This window comes from Hermetia illucens, chromosome 3 (assembly GCF_905115235.1).
Source record: "Hermetia illucens chromosome 3, iHerIll2.2.curated.20191125, whole genome shotgun sequence".
NCBI lineage: Eukaryota > Metazoa > Arthropoda > Insecta > Diptera > Stratiomyidae > Hermetia > Hermetia illucens.
Window position 1 is genome coordinate 63,503,394 of NC_051851.1, and position 19,184 is coordinate 63,522,577.

At 43.1% G+C, this 19,184-nt stretch overlaps 1 protein-coding gene across 2 annotated transcripts in view; it reads left to right on the plus strand.

The window, feature by feature from the left end:
* The window catches only part of LOC119652286, a 315,864-nt gene that overhangs the window by 266,826 nt on the left and 29,854 nt on the right, over nt 1-19,184 (plus strand). For both annotated transcript variants that reach the window (XM_038056281.1, XM_038056282.1), the window contains exons 8-10: nt 6,782-6,907; nt 7,081-7,275; nt 18,624-18,827. In XM_038056281.1, the coding sequence (XP_037912209.1) occupies nt 6,782-6,907; nt 7,081-7,275; nt 18,624-18,827 (525 nt within the window). The remainder of the gene's footprint in view (nt 1-6,781; nt 6,908-7,080; nt 7,276-18,623; nt 18,828-19,184) is intronic.

The window sequence follows — 19,184 nt, forward strand, 5'->3', positions numbered from 1 at the left end:
GTAATAGTGCCTATTTCATTGGAGTTTCAGACCATATTGCATGGGGCGATCATCCCACTTTTGAATAAGTTGCTCGGGATCAACTTTGTTATGCGACTCTAGGAAAATGTCACCTGCATAAAGCAATTTATAGGCCGCTGGACGTTGGTGGTCCGGTGTGACAGTATCCATAACAAGAGCAAAGAGGAGCTTTACTTCTCACGATGTTTCTCCTTCCAGTTCTTAATAAACTGGGATTTGTTATTGTAACACAAACACGGTTATCTAGAATGCGATCAATGAATTCTCCGAACAGCATAATAACAAACTTATTTTTTTCATACGCTGAACTTCCCCGGATTTCCCACGGCATTGGACCTCAGGTGGTTAAGTGGTTTGAACACAAGGGTGTCGTACGGAAGGTCGCAGTTCAAATCTCACTGGTGGCAGTGTAATTTGTATCGTTATTTGACGTCGGATACCAGTCGACTCAACTGTGAATGAGTACCTGAGTCAAATCAGGGTATTAATCTCGGGCGAACGCAATCCTGACCACATTGCCTCCTATCAGGTGCTGTAATCCTGTAGTGTACGTTACGGTCTTCAAGGAAATTATTTCAAATTTCAAGGCCCTAATCCAACGATTATTATTATTATTTTCCGAGTTGCCACAATCTCGGCAGATGAGGGATTTTACCTAATATTATACTAGCACTAAGTGTCAAGCATTTAGGTCCAGACGAACCTCCCTACTTAAATTATAAAGGGGTGCTGGTGGTGGTGGCCGGTGGTAGGTTAATGGGAGAATCCGTCACGAATTACCTGCAACATCGAACACGTATGCAGAGTGGTATACTTCAGCATGGTTTAGACCAGACTGTGTGAGAGTCCCTGGGCATCAAGGGAAGCCGTGAGGGATTTACGTACAATACCTGCACCTGACAATATTGTGGGAACTACAGCCACTTTCTCGAGACGCCAAATTTCTTTGATTTCCCGAGCCAGTGGCTCATAGTTCACCTTCTTCTCCACGGATTTCAATGTTGCTAGACGCCTCAATAATATACGCGGAACGACCCGTCTTGTCAACTAACAACACGCCCGGCTTGTTGTATGAAATGTGGCGATCACTTGCTGGTCCCCATACATGCTGTAAGCAAAACTTTCAAGTACTCTAAACAAAATAAAATGTAATTGATTTGTTCCTGAAACGGGATGCACTCCGACACCGGGGTGAAGAACGACTTTCAACAGTCGATTATTGAAACACTCATGTGGATAAAGGCGAAATAGCTAGAAATTAAGACAATAAAATCCCTCGTTAATAACTTGAAAGGGAAAAGAAGAATAGGAATCACACACTCAGCGGCTTCGTGGAAATTTATAAAAACGGTGAAAGGGCTACAAATCGACATGGTGCCATCGAGTAGGATTCACCAACTAAAACCAGCTTGGGATCCCTCAAGGACCGCAGATTAAAACATGAATCCAGTGGGATAATCATAGTGAAATGTCCAGATCGTGAAACTAGTTTCAGTACGGTAGGGAGAGCGCGACAGAGAAGCGAAAACGGCAAGCTCACCACTGCTATGTCCGGGATGGGGCTCGTGACGACCTTTGCGGATGGCTTGAATTCGACACTTGTCTAATCCAAATTCCTTCCGAATATCACGGCTGAATATGTCTACCATTCGCAACAGACTTCTAAGGTGGTCGTCAGTGTCAGCATACAGCTTGATATCATCTAAGTACATCAAGTGTGTCAGCTCGCACGTAGCACGTAGGCCATATTTTATTGCAAAACGATGCCCTCTAGCATCATTCAGTAACCATTATCATTACTTCCGAGTTGTCACAATCGCAGATACCGGATTTTACCTAATACTAGCACTAAGTGCCAAGCATTTAGACTTGGACGATCCTACCTACTTAAAAACTTAAGTGGCGCTGGTGATGGTGGCCAGTCGTAGCCCCATGGGAGGATCGGTCAAGAACTCTCCGCAACATCGAGCACGTATGCAGAATGGTGTACTTCTGCATGGTTTGAACCAGACTGTGCGAAAGTCCCAGGACACCAAGGGAAGCCGTGAGGGATTTAGGTACAATAGGTGTAGGTAACAATATTATGGGAACTACAACCACTTTCTCGAGACGCCAAATTTCTATGATTTCCCGAGCCAGTGGCTCATAGTTCACCTTCTGCTTCACTTATTTCCATTCGATGTTGCTATTATGGGGGATAGCAATATCAATTATATACGCGAAGTGACACGTCTTGTCAACTAACAATACGTCAAGCTTGTTATGTGGAGTATGGCGATCAGTCAGAAATTGCCAGTCTCAATGCATGCTGCAACCAGAACTATCAAGTACTGCTTGCGGCTCGTATTAGTAAACCAGACACGCTCCCGTGATAAGCCCATGCTTGTATGCTAGGTTTTGATGAATAACCTTACATATGGCATTATGCCTGGATGTATTGCACCGCTGCCATAACAGTGCAGCCAGAAATGAGATGGCCGAACGTCTCTAAGCCGAACCACACATTCTGCACTGGTCGTTCTCCACCCATTCTTTCATGATGAACCATGCCATGCCATGACAGGGCAGCCAGAAATGAGATGCTCCAGCGTCTCTAAGCCGAACCACAAATTCTGCACTGGTCGTTCTCTACCCGTTCTTTCATGATGAGCTTCTAATAAGCTCGGGTGACGACCATGCCATCCCGAATGGTACACATGAACCCCTCCGTCTCAGCAAAGAGCTCTCCAGCACACAGCCATCTGTTCGAAAAATGCAAATCGACAAATGGTTGCCAAAGACAATTCACGTGTTTACCGTGCATTGGCTTCGACTTCCATTCATCGATCCGCTCTTGGTCCGACTTCACTTCAGAGGATTGAAAGATCGATCCTTCAAATTAAGTGGAGTCAGCCCACAATCTGCCTTACAGACAGCCGCATGCAAGGGACTCGCCTGTTCTTTGCTGTAAAAATAAGCGCGCAGCGAGTCCACTTGGCGATGTCACGAGGCAGGTTCATCCGCTCCACGGCAGACTTTGGATGATGCATTCGGAATTTGGACATAGTTGCCCGTATCCGCCGCTGGACGTTTTCCAGATCGGTCTTCGTCCACGGCAATATTCCGAATGCATAAGCCAGTGAATTGATAGCGAATATATTCAATGCGCTTATTTTATTCTTCCCCGAGAGATGCGATTTCAGTACCAGGTTTACACGATGCAGGAATTCAGAAAGCAAAGCATCCTTCAGATCACCGAGCAGGGGTACTTGCAGAATTCCTAAGTACTTGTAGAAGTCTATCTCGGTCATAGTTTCGATGTGGAGATCACCAATGCTATGTCCGGAATGTGGCTCGTGATGACCTTTGTCTAATCCAAACTCCATCCGATTATCACGGCTGATCATTTCTACTATTCGCAACAGACTTCTAAGATGGTCGTCAGTACCAGCATACAACTCGGCAGCCCTTCTACTCCTCAGGCAGAATGTTGTTGGTCTCAAGGTGCGCATTAACCCTTACACTAATAGTGGACGTTATGAATTTGTAGAGGATTGGTAAGCAAGTAATCGGTCTTGTGTCTGCCGGGTCCTGCACCGTGTCCTTCTTAGGGATAAGGTTGATAATCCCCGCAGCGAGGAAGGGTGGAAATTCCTCCGACCGACTGATGACCTGGTTTATACTGTGTGCCAATCGACTCTGTACGCTAGTAAATTTCCTATACCAGAAATTCTGCACACGATCCAGACCTGGACCCCGCCAGTTCTTCGAGATGTTTATGGCTCGTCGAACTTCCCCTTCCGTAATATCCGCAAAATTCATACCAGGCGTATTGGCATGGCGGCTGCCTTTAGCGGTGATCCACTCAACATACTGGTCCGGTGACCCCTCAAAGTATTCTTTCGCTTCTGTCACCGAAAACTGCACTGTCTGGACGCTCTGTTGGGATTCTGTGAGACCTGAAAAGGCTATACTGGATTCTCGCGTATGTTGCATTTTGGACACGTCTGGACAGTCCACCGTCGTAACCGAGTGCATATGACAGAAAGTTACTGCTTTAGTGTGTGCAGAATTTCAGCTAAAGTCTCGCTGAGGATGGCATAGCTCCTGTAAACCCTCCGCACTTTATTTCTCCCGTCTGTTGGCATTGCCAGTGCTGATCTGGATCAGTCTAGCAATGTCCCGCCGATGTTCCAGACGAATTTTCCATTTATTTATTACCGAGTAACACAATCTCGGCAGATGCCGGATTTTACCTAATAATAGCACTAAGTACCAAGCATTTAAGCTGGGACGATCTTACGTACTATAAAACTAAAGTGGCGCTGGTGGTAGTTGCCGGTGGTAGGGAAATGGGAGAATCCGTCGAGAACTCCGCGCAACATCGAGCACGTATGCAGAATGGTGTACTTCTGCATGGTTTCAACCAGACTGTGCGAAGGTCCCTGTACATCAAGGAAGACCGTGAAGGATTTAGGTACAATACCTGTAGTTGATAATATTGTGGGAGCTACAACCACCCGCTCGAGACGCCAAATTTCTTTGATTTCCTGAGCTAATGGCTCATATGTTCTTCTCCACGTATTTCCGTTCAATGTTGCTATTATGGGGGATAGCAACATCAATAATAGTATAGTATAGCATAGTATAGCCTCACATGCGCGACCACTCGCAGCGAGCAATAGAGACTCAAATCCCTTCTGACCATTGATCCGCTTCCACAATTCCGCAGTTATCGAGATCTTGTGGCACCCTTTCCGGTTGTAGTAGACTATTTAAATAACGACCGAGAAAGAAGGTTCTTTGCGCAATTTGCGGCCCGATCAACAAAATTATTGTCACACTGTCAAACGGCAGCTGGGCCATGTAAGCGATCGATGTTAAACTTGGAGGGTCGCAATTCGCCAGTCCTGCGAGAAACGGCAAAAAGAAGCGAAGGCAAGCACCCATTAGATGGTAATCCATTTCGAGGTCGATGTCAGCGGCTCTCTTGTTACGCACATCCAAAAGACAACTAAAAAACCTACTGCTGATCGCAATGTGATCAGTCTAATTGTTCGTGCACTGTCGATCTGTCGAAACCCAATTGACCTTATGACATTATGGCAAGTCCTGTATTCGAATAATGTACCTGTCATCTTTATCGCTACCGCCACCAAGAGCATGTTTTTCCATCACATGCAGTCCTTTATTCCGTCTACACTGAATCGAAAGTTCATCTTGGTACGTAACACTGCACTATTTAAATGTTCCCTATTCTGGACTGGAATTTCGCCACTATATTATCCAAAATGAGTTGCGAAGTAATTAGAGCGTTAACCTCAGAGAACGCACTGCATCACATATATGATCGTAAATTCACGCATCCATATATGTCATATCTGACGAACCACAGAGCATCCGTACTTATAGGTACTGTAACATCTTCCTGATGATATTTTAAGTCCTGTTCCTTTTCCGTCATTTCAGCTCGGCCACTAAAACCTTTACTTCTTTTTCAAGCTAATTAAGGATATCAAAATCGCTTGAATATTTAAAAAGAATCATCATAAATTAAAGCGAACACCGTCATCCAGCTTATTAAATGCTGTCTGCTTCAAAAGCTTTACACTTGTGTGGATACTAAGCTGAGAGATTATGATAATTTGACATTTTCACCACATACCCCTCAAATAAGGAGTACAAATAATAAAGTAAACATTCAACCACAAAACTCAAGGACGCAATGCAGAAAATATTTTGTTTATCCATAAATTGTGCCAAAAAATCTGAAAAGGGATAACTTTATGTTTCTCAGTGAAATACCATTTTTTAAGGTTTTGTGTAAAACAAAACCTTGTTAAAATCGGTTTACTGCCTGTCTGTCTATCCGTCAGTCTGTCTGCCCGTCGGTCTGTATGTCTGCCACATTCATTTTTCTCAGAAACGGTTATACCGATTGACACCAAATTTGGTGGAAAATTGGGAACTGCGGTTGTTTGTACACTGCCGCATGCAGTGAGTTATATCGTTCTACGTGAAGACCCTTATATGCAAAAGGGGCTGTAAAAATGATTTCCCAACAAATATAGTCATGTGGGATATCGAATGAAAGGTCTCCATTAATGCTTTTCAAAGTTGGTCTTAGTTCTAACATTTAATAAACAAGGGGAGATCTCGGGGACTGAAAATTCACGAACCCATTCTCAGAACCTGCCCAAAATCGTGAAGCTGCCAATATACGGTACCTAGGCTCCAGAATACCTCTATACCGATATTTGTTCAAATAAGATTAATAGTAGTATATTACTATAACTATGACTGCAAAACCCCAGCTTAAATTCATCCTACAATGACGCAGTAATGTAGGCTATAAAATAAAGGATGATCCAACCAAGTTTAGTGGAAATCGCACTATTACTAATAAAGTTACAATAGGTCAAAATTGTCGCTTCAGCACAACAAAATTTTGAATGTCAGTAGCACGCAAAAGTGAATATTCTAACGTAATATACGCATATACATTATGTGCTTGGTACTTATGGGACAAATGTCCACTAGAATGTTTTTGTATAAGGAATGCACAAAACCTGAAGCGTCCAGCTTCTGGTTTCCCTACTTCAATTCTCCTGTACGTTTATTTTGGGTACATTATACTGGAGTGTTGTTTTCTTTTCTATTATCATCGAAGAAAGTGGTTTGTCTATGGTCGATTCAGCTTTTCTTCCAATGCATTGTTTTTTCCCATTTTATTCAGATACACTGTTATTATCCAACTTTTCGTCTCCTTTTATCTTTTCAGATATTTCCACCGAAAACAACTTCGTATCGAAGTGAATGTGAACTTTCTGGCTCTTATGTATCCCTGGAGTGTCCTTCACCACCCGGTCCGCCGACATGTCTTCCAGAATCACGACGGGATCCACAAGTGAGTATATGAAAAGAATATCAAAATTTAAGTTATAAACGCAGTAGGCGTTTCTTGCTATTCACCATATACGAGTATAAGTAATTTATTTTAGTCCAAACATACATATGAGCTTGTATGTTAGAGAAAATGGTGCAATAAAAATATAATTGCTACTTTCGTCCTTTCCGCAGGCAAGATTGGGAAGTTATCTGAAAACACTTTACATTGACTTAGCACTTAAGGAACCAGTTACACCCCAATGGGCAATTCCAGTTTCTCCAGGAGCTCTATGTCCTGCACGATTGGAACCAGAACTTCGATTACATGCTCAATCGCATGGATATAATGACGCTATCCTGGTCGATCAGCTTTTGACTTCAATTCATGTAAGTATTTCCTTAAGAGTTTACCGTAAATAGGTTCCGCTGTAACCAATAGGGATAGATGTTTACGTTGTAGTATGTGGCCAAGGAGTCTGTCGTTGAATCGTAAGGAAATAGCAAATAATAAGTACCAGTATGTGGTAGAGCTAACGTAAGCTAACCCAATTTATACCTTAATCCCATTCCAAATAAAATCCATTCGATATGAAAGGCAGGAAGAAGGCAAGCAAACTAATTTTCTTAACAATTTAAATTACTCCTGGGATTTATTCGAGGAGTTGTCTTCTTGCAATATCTAATACTACATCCCGAAGTGGAGGAAATCAAAACTGTCCAGAATTTTCAAAAAATCAGTTTTGTCCTCATATAATAATTTAAAACGTATTCTTTGGAAAACAAAACCTTAGTAAACTAAGTTCAGTGTCTGTCTGTTTGCTGTCCATCTGTCTGTCTGTCAGGTTGCATTTCTCAGAAACGGTTATACCAATTGATACGAAATTTAGTGGGAAAGTGGGAGCTGTGAATGCCCACACATACCGTAAGTTACATCTTTCGGCATTGACAAGGGATGGTCCTCATATATGCATGTGTCCGTATAGCTGAGTGGTTTGAGCTGTCGTACGGAAGGTCGCGGTTCAAATCTCGCTGGTGGCAGTGGAATTTGTATCGTGATTTGACGTCGGATACCAGTTCACTCAGCTGAGAATGAGTACCTGAGTCAAATCTCGGGCGAGCACAATGCTGACCACATTGTCTCCTACAGGGTACTGTAATCCTGTAGTGTACCGTTACGGTCTTGAATGAAGTGCTCTAACACACTTCAAGGCCCTGATCTAACATGGATTGTTGCGCCAACGATTATTATTATTTTTCGAGTTATCACAATCTCGGCAGATACCGGATTTTATCTAATACTAGCACTAAGTGCCAAGCATTTAGGTTCGGACGATCCTACCTACTTAAAAACTAAAGGCCCCTACCATCAGTGGGAGAATCCGTCGAGTACTCCCCGCAACAACGAGCACGTATGCAGAATGGTGTGCTTCTGCATGGTTTGAAGCAGACTGTGCGAAAGTCCCAAGACATCAAGGGAAGCCGTGAGGGATTTAGATACAATGCCTATAGCTGACAATATTATGGGAACTACGACCACCCGCTCGAGACGCCAAATTTCTTTTATTCCCCGAGCCAATGGCTCATCGTTTACCTTCTTCTCTACATATTTCCGTTCAATGTTGCTATTATGGGGGATAGCAACATCAATAATATACGCAGAGCGACCCGTCTTGTCAACTAACAGTACGTCACGCTTGTTGTGTAGAGTACGGCGATCAATCAGAACTTGCCGGTCCCAATACATGCTGTAAGCAGAACTATCAAGTATTGCTTCAGGCTCATATCGGACATGTTCCCGTGGTCAGCCTATGCTTGTATGCAAGTTTTTGATGGATAACCTTACATACAGCATTATGCCTGATAATGTATTGCACCGGTGCCATAACGGTACAGCTAGAAATGAGATGGTCCAAAGTCTCTAACGCCGAACCACACATTCTGCACTGGTCGTTCTCCACCCGTTCTTTCATGATAAGCTTTTTATAAGCTTGGGTGGCGACCACGCCATCCTGAATGGTACACATGAACCCCTCCGTCTCAGTAAAGAGCTCCCCAGCACACAGCCATCTGTTCGACAAATGCAAATCGACAAATGGCTTCCAGAGACAATTCACGTGTTTACCGTGCATTGCCTTCGACTTCCATTCATCGATCCATTCAGAGGATTGAAAGATCGATCCTTCAAGTTAAGTGGAGTCAACCCACAGTCTGCCTTACTGACAGCCGCATGGAAGGGACTCGCCTGCATACGCCTCGCCTTATTATTATTATTATTAATAATTTTAAATGCTAAATATACAAGGTTTTCGTGAATCACCTTACAAACAGCATTATGCCTGTTTGCGTATTGCACCGGTACCATTACAGTGCAGCCCGAAATGAGACGGTCCAATGTCTCTTCTGTGCTGGTCATCCTCCACACTGATTTTATTTCCTTTTATTTTTTTGATTATTTTATATATTTATATATATTATAATGAATTCTAAATACTTCTGATTTGAGGCCTTCCTCCTTCAAGATATAGTGTTTTCTGTTCATTTCTTAGTGGAGTGTAGGGCATCCACTCAGTCAGACTGTGATTCAGTTTCATTGTCATCACACTTAACGCTGTGATAATCTCACAGCAGGAAGACGCACACAGACACCTATGACGACTAGGATTCGAACACAGCGCGAGATTAAGAAGCTGATGCTCTACCCCCTCTGTGCTTCCGCCCAGATAGGCCGAGTTTCACCACTCCTGCGATAAGCAGCCAGTAATAATATTTTGTCCTTTCAATATGACGGTTCATCCTTGCTAGAGATAAATCAACCTTTGCTGCCATTCCTCGCGCGCATTCCAAGTGCTCCTTCGAGCTCAACTTGGCGTTGATCATCATTCCAAGGTACCTAATGATCGATTTTGAAACGACGATTATCAACACGGATTTTTGCAATATTGTTTTTCCTGTTAGGTCCATCTTAACCATTTGTAACCATGGTTTGATGGCATGAATGATATCACTTCCATAAAGCTCCACGTCCTCGAGATATTTGGAACTAACACCATCGCCAGGTCATCAACAAAACCACTCAACGTTACCTCCTCTGGCACACAAAACCCAACCATTCCCTCATACATTATGGTCCACAGAAGGGAGCCCAATATGCCTTGGGAACGCCTCCTATCGCAACGGATTATTTCGATCCGTCATCCGTCTCGTACCAAAGAAGTTTCTCACATTGGTAACTTTCGATTGTCCGAGCTAAGTAACCGAGTTAAAGGCGTTCCTGACATCCAGCGTCACCACGACACTTCGGTATGAGAACCAACCTCTGCCTTTCCCACTGGACAGACAACACCCCTTCCATCATGCACAAATCAAATATCTTTAAGAACCATGCTGGCAGCCAATTTCAGGGCTTTGTTCGGAATCCCGGAGTTTTATTATCTCCAATTCGTCCACAGATCTCTTTAAGATCCTCCACGGTCGCCCCGGGGGCCCCAAAGAGACGTTCTGTTAAACCATTGGCTGAAGCTCACTTTTTTCTTCTTGTGGGAAAAGAACTGCGATTATTTTCAACAAAAGTTACGCCCACATCGCTTGAGATGATTTTTGCCCATTACTTTTATTCCTTACAACCTTTAGCGCCTGACTATTTTGTATTTGCCTCAAAGCACAGATGCTTTTAGCAATTCCACTTACTTTCCGTATAACTTTCTTCAGGCTACTTCGAAGTTCTTATCCTTTAGAAAACCCTCCTCACTCGTAGACACGACCCTCTCAACAGCGAGATTTCTTGTTTCCCCCAGTAGTTTTGTTTGCGAACGGAGTGGAAACGCCATCACAGCATTGCAGAGTCACATGCCTCATTGACATAGCCGACTCAGCTTATCTAGCCACCTTCTCTTCGGATCGTGACCTCCTTCTAAAGTCGCCGGGAATATCTTCTCCTCGAAAGCTCCAATGTCCATTGATTTTACCACTTTTGTTGTTCATTCCAATGTCGCCTCCTCCGTTTCTAATGCCGTCAAAGATGGCCTATTGGTCAGTGTGAGTGTAATGTTCACACACCATCCCTCTTGCCCACAAGGTACTGAGATAAATGGGATCGACTATCGAGCCCAACCATCTTCCTCGGAAGGTGGGCACGCACCCAACATTCGCTAGTATGCTGTCCACCTCAACGAAGGTTTCAAGCAGGATTTGGCTCCCGGTATTCGTCATTCAGCTTCCCCATCCCAAATCACATGCCTTGGAATCGCGGGCAATAATTTTAGGTCTGTGATATATCCCATCCAACACCAATCTGTCTAGCATCTCTTCATATTGCGCTAATATTGCACTAGGAAGGGCATAATAGCCGTTGACTTTTACCCTTACAAAGCCGGCTACTGAAAATGGCATTGTTCCTTGTATAGAAATAGCATTGTTCCTTGTGTAGCTTGCCTTCCGCATGCCCATATGGCCTCGTTTCCAGGAGAGCTTTTCCCCCACGTAGCACTACCATAATTTGAGTAGAGTTCACAGATTACCACCACGTCCACATTCGACTCTCGAATGGTTTGTGAGGACAGGTTTTGAGGTTGAGCTTGCTTTGTATCAACATCAATTTTTAATAAGATTGTCATCTTCTCCAACCTACCTGTACCTTTTCTATTCATCATGCTCACTAGAACGTGCTACTGCAAGGTGACCGAAATCAGAGCATCTGAAGCATCTCCCCAGAGATACTAGCTCCCTAAGTGGGTACCCGACCCAACATATTTTTTTCTTGCCCGCAGTAATCAGTTTAACACCTGACTTCACCGGAAAGCTAATAATAACAGCTTGTGTAACGGCGTACGTCTTCTTCAACTTCTTTGTGGCACTCTCTTCTATTTCGCTAAGGTTGAAATGTTCCCTTAGCCCAACACCCCGTGATGTAACCTCGTCTAAGTCCTTTAACTCGATTACTGTCTTCTGCTTTAGAGCTTTCACTTTTGCTTACTCGCCTAACACTTTTTCCATCTGACCGCGAAAACTATCCGCTCTCTTCTCGTTGGATTTGTTTAGTTCCTAAATCAGATCCCCTTTCTGCGTACGCTTAATATGACTCAAACCGCCAACCAAGTCTGTCAATTCCTGATCCGCTTTGACTTTCCGAAATATATCGACGTAAGACACATCTCCTATTTTTGAAATTATGATTATTTTCGGACGAATCTTCTTTTTCTCCTTTTGTCGCTTTTCGCTGCCCACCTTGTCCATTGCTCGGGTTTACGCAGTGCCGATTCTTCGCCTTTTGTTAAAATTAAGATCGTAATCGAAGAACCACCAACTTTCTTCGGTGAAGAGACTTTTCCTTCTGACCACTTTTTGGGTACCAATATCCCTACTCGGTTTCACCGAGTTCTCCCTTACCTTTCGCTGAATAGGTGTCAACTGTGTTTCTCGCGTGACTTTGCCACATTATGCTTAGACCTTTTCTCCGCTACTGCTCATATATAGGACAAACTAATGCACCGTATCAGAACCTTGATATTTTGGTGGATATTCAACCTCTTCTTATGAACCCATAGAATTCATTTTGACGTTCCCCTATTGAAAGAAACGCTATTCCAGTTTGCTGCCTTCTAAGCTCGTCTTTTACAGCAGCAGCATTAATGTTGATTCCGTAACTATCCAAGTTCCTTTTCGAGTCCCGCGACGAATCTAGACTGCCTAGGGGTAATGTTGCCCCTGGTGGTGACTTTCCAAGTTTTGAGCTCTCGCAAAAGGAATTCGGTGTGGATCTCATTTCTACTCCACTAAGATCTCTCATTAGACGCTAAAGTAGCTAAGTTTCAGCATTGCAGTCGCTGGATATTGACGGCCGGGAGCTCAATTGCCTACTCCCAAAAGCCGCCGGTACTGGCTTCCGGGGCCCTGCACTTTTAAAAGAATTCGTCCTTTATATTTGGTTTGATTTCTAGGTATCCAGTCCACGAAGGGAAGCGCGTGATGGAAGATTTGGCAACTCCACACGGGCTCGTAAAATATTTCATTTTAGCCTCCCCCTTTCGCTTTTCAATGTTGTTAATGTCGTTCGCTTAGACCTTTAAAATATGACGCCCATCGTTTCTCTCTTCCTTTGTGATCATCCTATCTTTTTCCCTTTTATAGAGTGTTCTTTTTTATTGGAAGTTTTGTCTTAGGCTTCCCACTACTTTGTAGGTTTGTCTAATGTTGTTATTTGGCAAATTGCCATTAACTTTCCTCGGTTCCTCTTAAAAATATCTGCTGTTTTTTGTTTTATCGAGGTTATAATATTTCTTTATCCTTGCCCTTGTATTTCATTTATACGCTTCTTCCCTGGAAATACAACCAACATCGAGGAAAAGGCGATTAAGAAATTTACTATGAAAGTCTTCGGAAACCCTTCATCGGCCGTTTTTGAGAGTGGACAAACTTACTTCGATATCCAACAACCGTATGGCTTCATTTGTGGGAATATTTAAAAGTATAGCATCAAACACTTCAAGCGAACGGGGGATGTAAGGTTGTTTCCTTCGACGGACCGGTTCGAAAAAATTCGATTCTTTGAAGGTCTTTCCCTCACTGATACAGGCAGCAGTTCCGACATTCAAAGCTGGCCCCTCGGTGGGAGGAAGCCGAAATAAGCAAATTTTGAGGCTTAACTAGCCGAGTGACCCAAGGCACAGGAACCGATCTGATCTAGCCTTCACCACACGATAGATAATACGATTATGGGACCCTTCTATTATTAAGAAACCCAAAATTATTGACCAGAATATAAATGCCATTACCAGGATCGGTATCTCTAATAATCACTGGTTGGTGTACGGTTAGGTCTAATACGAAAGAAGAGTAAAGGCATTGAGTGAAAGGTATGTCAAATATCCTGCCACAAATGACGCCTAATCAAAATACGAAAGTAAAAATCGTAGTAGAAACTGCTTGATCGATTGAACGAATCAGCAGGACAGCAGCGCGAAAGCGATTGAAATTGCTGGCACAACGCATAAAACTGCCTGAAAAAAGGAGTGTACGCGCCTCACATATTAGCAGTCGTTATCAGTTTCTGACAATATGCAGCTTCCGAGCAAAAAAAGAATAAAGAAAGGTAGCACTTAAGAAAAGGAGCGATGGAGTAAAGATACAATCGGATACTTGATGAAAGGACCTACGCCAGTATTTTAGAAACGGTGAATGGAGATCCAAAACCCACAGCCACATCAAACAACCCCAAAAAAAACCCTATGATGGAGCTCCCGAAATTCAAGGGAAAAAACTTCAAGAAAATTGAAAAGACCTTAAGATGAAAGGCGAGCATAAACGGTAGCATGAAGGAGCTTACCCTAGATAGCAAAGGTATAGATGATACATCCACGAAAGAGAAACCTCGCGAACCATTGGAAACAGGTCCTACCTTATCAGACTCCTGGCATTGAAAAGCATCAGAAAGCTTGTCATGGCCGCACCCAAACTGGGTTACATTCCAGCTTGGTGGCAAACTTCAGCCATAGCGAATAACAAGGGCAAGTAATACAGCATGTGGAGCGCAAGGCCATACTAGTGCCGGTTGCAGTGGTTAACCACACTGCACAAAAAGTCGAATTGGTCAACCATCAAAACCCTGCATTAATGGAACAATGACATCTCAATGCTGTGAGTGGCATGCTCTCGAGCAAAGAGGCTTTACCACGGGCTGAAGGAGGAAGTCGATAGCAGTGACCACTAGCCCGGAGAGGAAAGGAAAAATTCTTGCTCAATGAAAAGGAAAAGTTAGTGTTGCTTTCCAAGCCCAATAAGTCACCTGGGAACCCATACATACCATTCGATCTGCAGTTTGGGATAAAAAGGAGAAAATGATGAAGGACATCATCTACTGTAGATAGCGGCCCGTCGTCGAAAACGACAACGGCCTGTGGAAGTGCCAATATACAGAATAATCCTGGTATTAATCCTCACAAGAGATGTGAATTTTTAGCGAATAAAATGCAATGTTGGTGTCTCATTTCAAAAAACACAACTCCACTAAATGAAAGCGAAATAAAGGGTTATTCGGTGAAAAATAAGCCTCGTTGGATGCATGAGTTTGTTTGCGAATTACCTCTCTGATAGTTCTTTCCTCTCGCCGAAGACCTTTAGTTACCGCAAACGGTCTATGATTGGTTTCCGGGTCGTCAGGAATGGTAGTGAGGGCCCTCAGAATGCTCGTTTTCTCCAACTCGAGAGGCAATTCCAATGATATAAGCTAGACATTCTGGGTCTGGGCGAAATAAGATGGTGGGGCTCTGGAGGGTACTTCTCTCTCTCTCTCTCTCTCTCTCTCTCTCTCTTATGGCAATATGCTTTTCTACTACGATGAACGGAAGGGGTTAAAGGCTCTATCGACCGCTGTGAGTGATGACGGGCGTGACGAGCTCGAACTCCATACCAAGAGAAATCCTGGAAAGTTCAGCATAGTTTGTTATTGCGCTGGTCAGGGAAGAGGAAGGTGCGGCAGAACATAATGATTTCAGAAGTAAATATCGCACCACAAAAGTGCTTGCATGTGGTCGTAAATCTATCGATGCTCCAATTAATTAACGATAACGAGCAACTGAAGAAGTGGAAAGAAAACTGCACCAAGATTCTTAACCGTATCACATCCAGTGAAGTTTCTCCTCTTGTGGCTGAAATGAAATCATTTCAGCCATCAATGAACTCAAACAGAGTAAACCCGCTGGGATTGACTCCCGCAGAGTTATTTGTCGCTACACATACAGTTACTGTTGTTTTTACTCATATGAAAATCCGTATCCGAGCCCTTTCCTAGAGTGTAAAAGAAGGGGATGATCGTTAATATTCCAAAGAAGGCCACACTGTTTTTGAGTAGGACAATTGGAGGGGTATCTGCATGCTTGCATCCATTGCAAAGATAATAGCTAAAATACATCCCCAAAGCGTAATCGACAGAGAGCAGACTGGTTTTCGCTTCGGATTGTCCCGCATCGACCACTTCAACACTCAGCGGATCATTTTAGTCCACAGTCCACCGGCTACGAGGAAACTTCCGATAATGTTATCAGTGACGTTCTTCATGCTGCCTTTTCCGGAAGACGCGGAGGAATTCAATGTACTATGACATCGTTCCTCAAGCACCTCGACTGCGCTGATGACATCTGTTTGCTCACCTACAAGGACCTGGACTTGCCCAAATAGACCTGAATTTGGAATCATAGGCAAGTAGAATTGGACTGAAAATAAACACCAACAAAACCAAGGTTTCTCAGTTTGACGAAGCTCCCCCTATCACCACTAACGGGCAGATCATCGAAGGCGTCGATCAATTTGTATATCTAGGAAGCGTGGTTTCTGCCGACGGTGGCATCGAACTGGTTGTCATCCGGCGCATTAGGAGTGCTAGATTCGCTTTTGCTGCACTGTCGAAAATCTAGAAATGCAGTCATCTCAACGCCAACATCAAGTTGAGACTATTATGTGTTAGTTCTTTCTGTGTTAGCATATGGGAGTAGCACATGAAAAATGAATTCCACGATTACTCAAAAGCTCCAAGCCTTTGTCAACACCTGTCTACGTCGTATCAGCGGAGTACGGTAGTCTGACACTATCTCAAACGAAGAATTTGGTAGGCGGATAGGTCTCGAACTTGTACGTACTGTGATCGGAAGGCGAAGGTAACAGTGGATAGGTTGCATATTAAGGAGGGGGCGACAATTGAATTGCTGGCTTCATCAGGCAGTGGAATCCACTCTCCCAAGATGGTATACGACTCAATCACCTCGAGGGCACTTGTCACAGTAAAAAAGGATTCCAGCCGTCGCAGGAAATCGTGGGGGAGCTGAAGCCCATTTAAGGGAACCGCGAAAGATGGCGCGCAGGTGTGGTTGACGCGCTATACCCCACCAAGTGGTAAATGTCATACCCGAAGAAAGCGTGACAATTCGACTGCATGATTATGTCCTGCACTGGAATCCACTGGCCCAGAATGAGTGACCAGTAGGTCGTCTAAGTAATACGTGGACGAGAATAATAGAGGCGAAGTGTAAAGCTACGTCGAGCTTAAACACATTTCCAGAAATCGCCTCAGTGGGTTGCCCCACTTGGCTTAAATGGGTTTCATACAGCCTTGAGCGACTTATATTGACTGTTGCAGCCACGGAAGCTACTAGTTATCGGTACTTGCAGTATTTGCTAAAATAAGTCGGGAAACCGGAAGCTGGGCACTTCAGGTATGAAAGGTTTTGTTTGCTTCTTCTGTAAGTATATTTGAGTGATTTAGTACTTCGGGTTGTAAATTTACACGGTAAAAACAGCTTTGAGCTACTGTAACTTTATTACTAACAGTATCATTTTGATCAAACTTGGGGATAATATGCTTCATATTATATTTTATACTACTACCCTATAACCTATATTATAACGCTAGGATAAACTTAAGAGGGGTTTTACTCAATTTTCCCAAAAATATTGTAATATACTATTATTAACTTAATTTGAACCGATATCGATGTGGAGAGTATTTTGAGGCCTGGGCACCATATAGAAGCAGCATCATGAATTTTTACAGATTTTTCAGTTGCGTAGTTTCTGAGAATGGGTCCATTAAAGACATCATCACTTTCCACCCCTCTCACTCCCCGCGTTTCTAACAAATCTTAAAACTAAGACCGGCTTCGAAAAGTACTAATTGGGACCTTTGATATGATGCCCCACATGTCTATATTCGGTGAAACAAAATTTTACACCCCCCTTTTACATGTATGGGGACTTTCCTAAATCTCAACGTATCACTCACTGCATGTCTGGGCGTTCACAGTGCCCACTTTCTCACCAAATTTCGTGTTAATCGGTATAGCCGTTTCTGAGTGCTTGTGCCAGACTGACAGACAGACAGGCGGACGGACAGACAGACATTGAACCGATTTCAACAAGGTTTTGTTTTGCAAACGAAACCTTAAAAATGTATTTAACCGAGTTCTTCAGCGGTAAAATTCAAAATAAATCGAAAGGGATGAAAACGTTTCAGATACCTCGGCATTCATATGCCTTTCACTAATCCTTTTCCAGGAGGGATCGACGCACAATATTGATTCTACTGCAGACATTTACGACTTTCGTTAGACTAAGTGCCATTATGTCAGTGTACGCCAGTTACTCCCCCGGGAAATCATCCAAGGCTTCTCTGTGTAGATTTCAATTATATCTCCCTAATTAAAAGTCATGGACAGATATTTAGCTTCTGTCTGAGGAGATGCGCTTCGCCAGACCTAACAACTTAAGAACCTTAGTCCCTTAACCTTAGTTGTCGCCACCTTGTCATAAAAATAAAGACGTTATGAATTTTTTCTATGTAGCACTCCTAGTGCTTCTGCAGGTATTGCTGGACCATCTGTTGCAAAATTTCGATTTCAAATATTTCACGGAATTTTATTACTTTTCCTGCTCTTTTCTTTTAGAACCAATATTTATCGAACATTAAGGTACTCTACCAACCCTTGTTTGTACACGAAAAAAGAGCAGAACTGCACCCGGCCATATCTGGAAATTAATTTTGCGAGGATACCACATACAACTTCTGACCTAATTGGAACTTCTTAAAACTTTTAACTAACCGAAATTGAATTGAAAGTTCCCATTCGTCCACAACCCTAACACTCTCTCGTTACAACCAAAAATATCAGCAGCAACTAATTGTCATCTGGCAAATTAAAAACATTAAAATCGATAATTAGATGTTGTTTCTCTTCTCCATTCAATTGCAGACGAAGGAAGGATCTTTTCTGGAAGCCCCACGCCGCGTTCTAATTGAGTGTCCATCCTGGGCATCTCGCAGTGCTCTAGTATTGAGGATTTTATATGCTTGGGCCAAAGAGCCACCTTGGCCCCCGAAGGGATCTCCCGTCGCGTTGGCTCTTTTCATTCCGTTGTCCGAAATAAAACGGAGTTTCGCAAATTACGTCGAAAAGGTAAGTAATATTGAAAATGTTTTTGTTTTGAGCTTGATTCAAGTGGAAGGAGGTTGCAGGCAACTGCAGAGCGCCGATGGAAAGTTCCGAGCAATATGAAATTCAATTAGAATAGTTGCGCAGAACAATCTCATTCCAAAATGCACGAGCGCTTAGAGGAGAGGGTCCTTTCTATTAGAAATATTCTAATTCATGCTGTTTTCAGACAATTTAATGGAAAATTTCAGCCATAAATTACCTGCTCGAGATTATATACAAACCCTGCTACCTTGATTTGGAGTATAAACATGAACTAATAACTTGTTCAACTTTGCTGCTTCCAGTGAAAGCTCCTCAAATATTTTGTAGATTTATTTG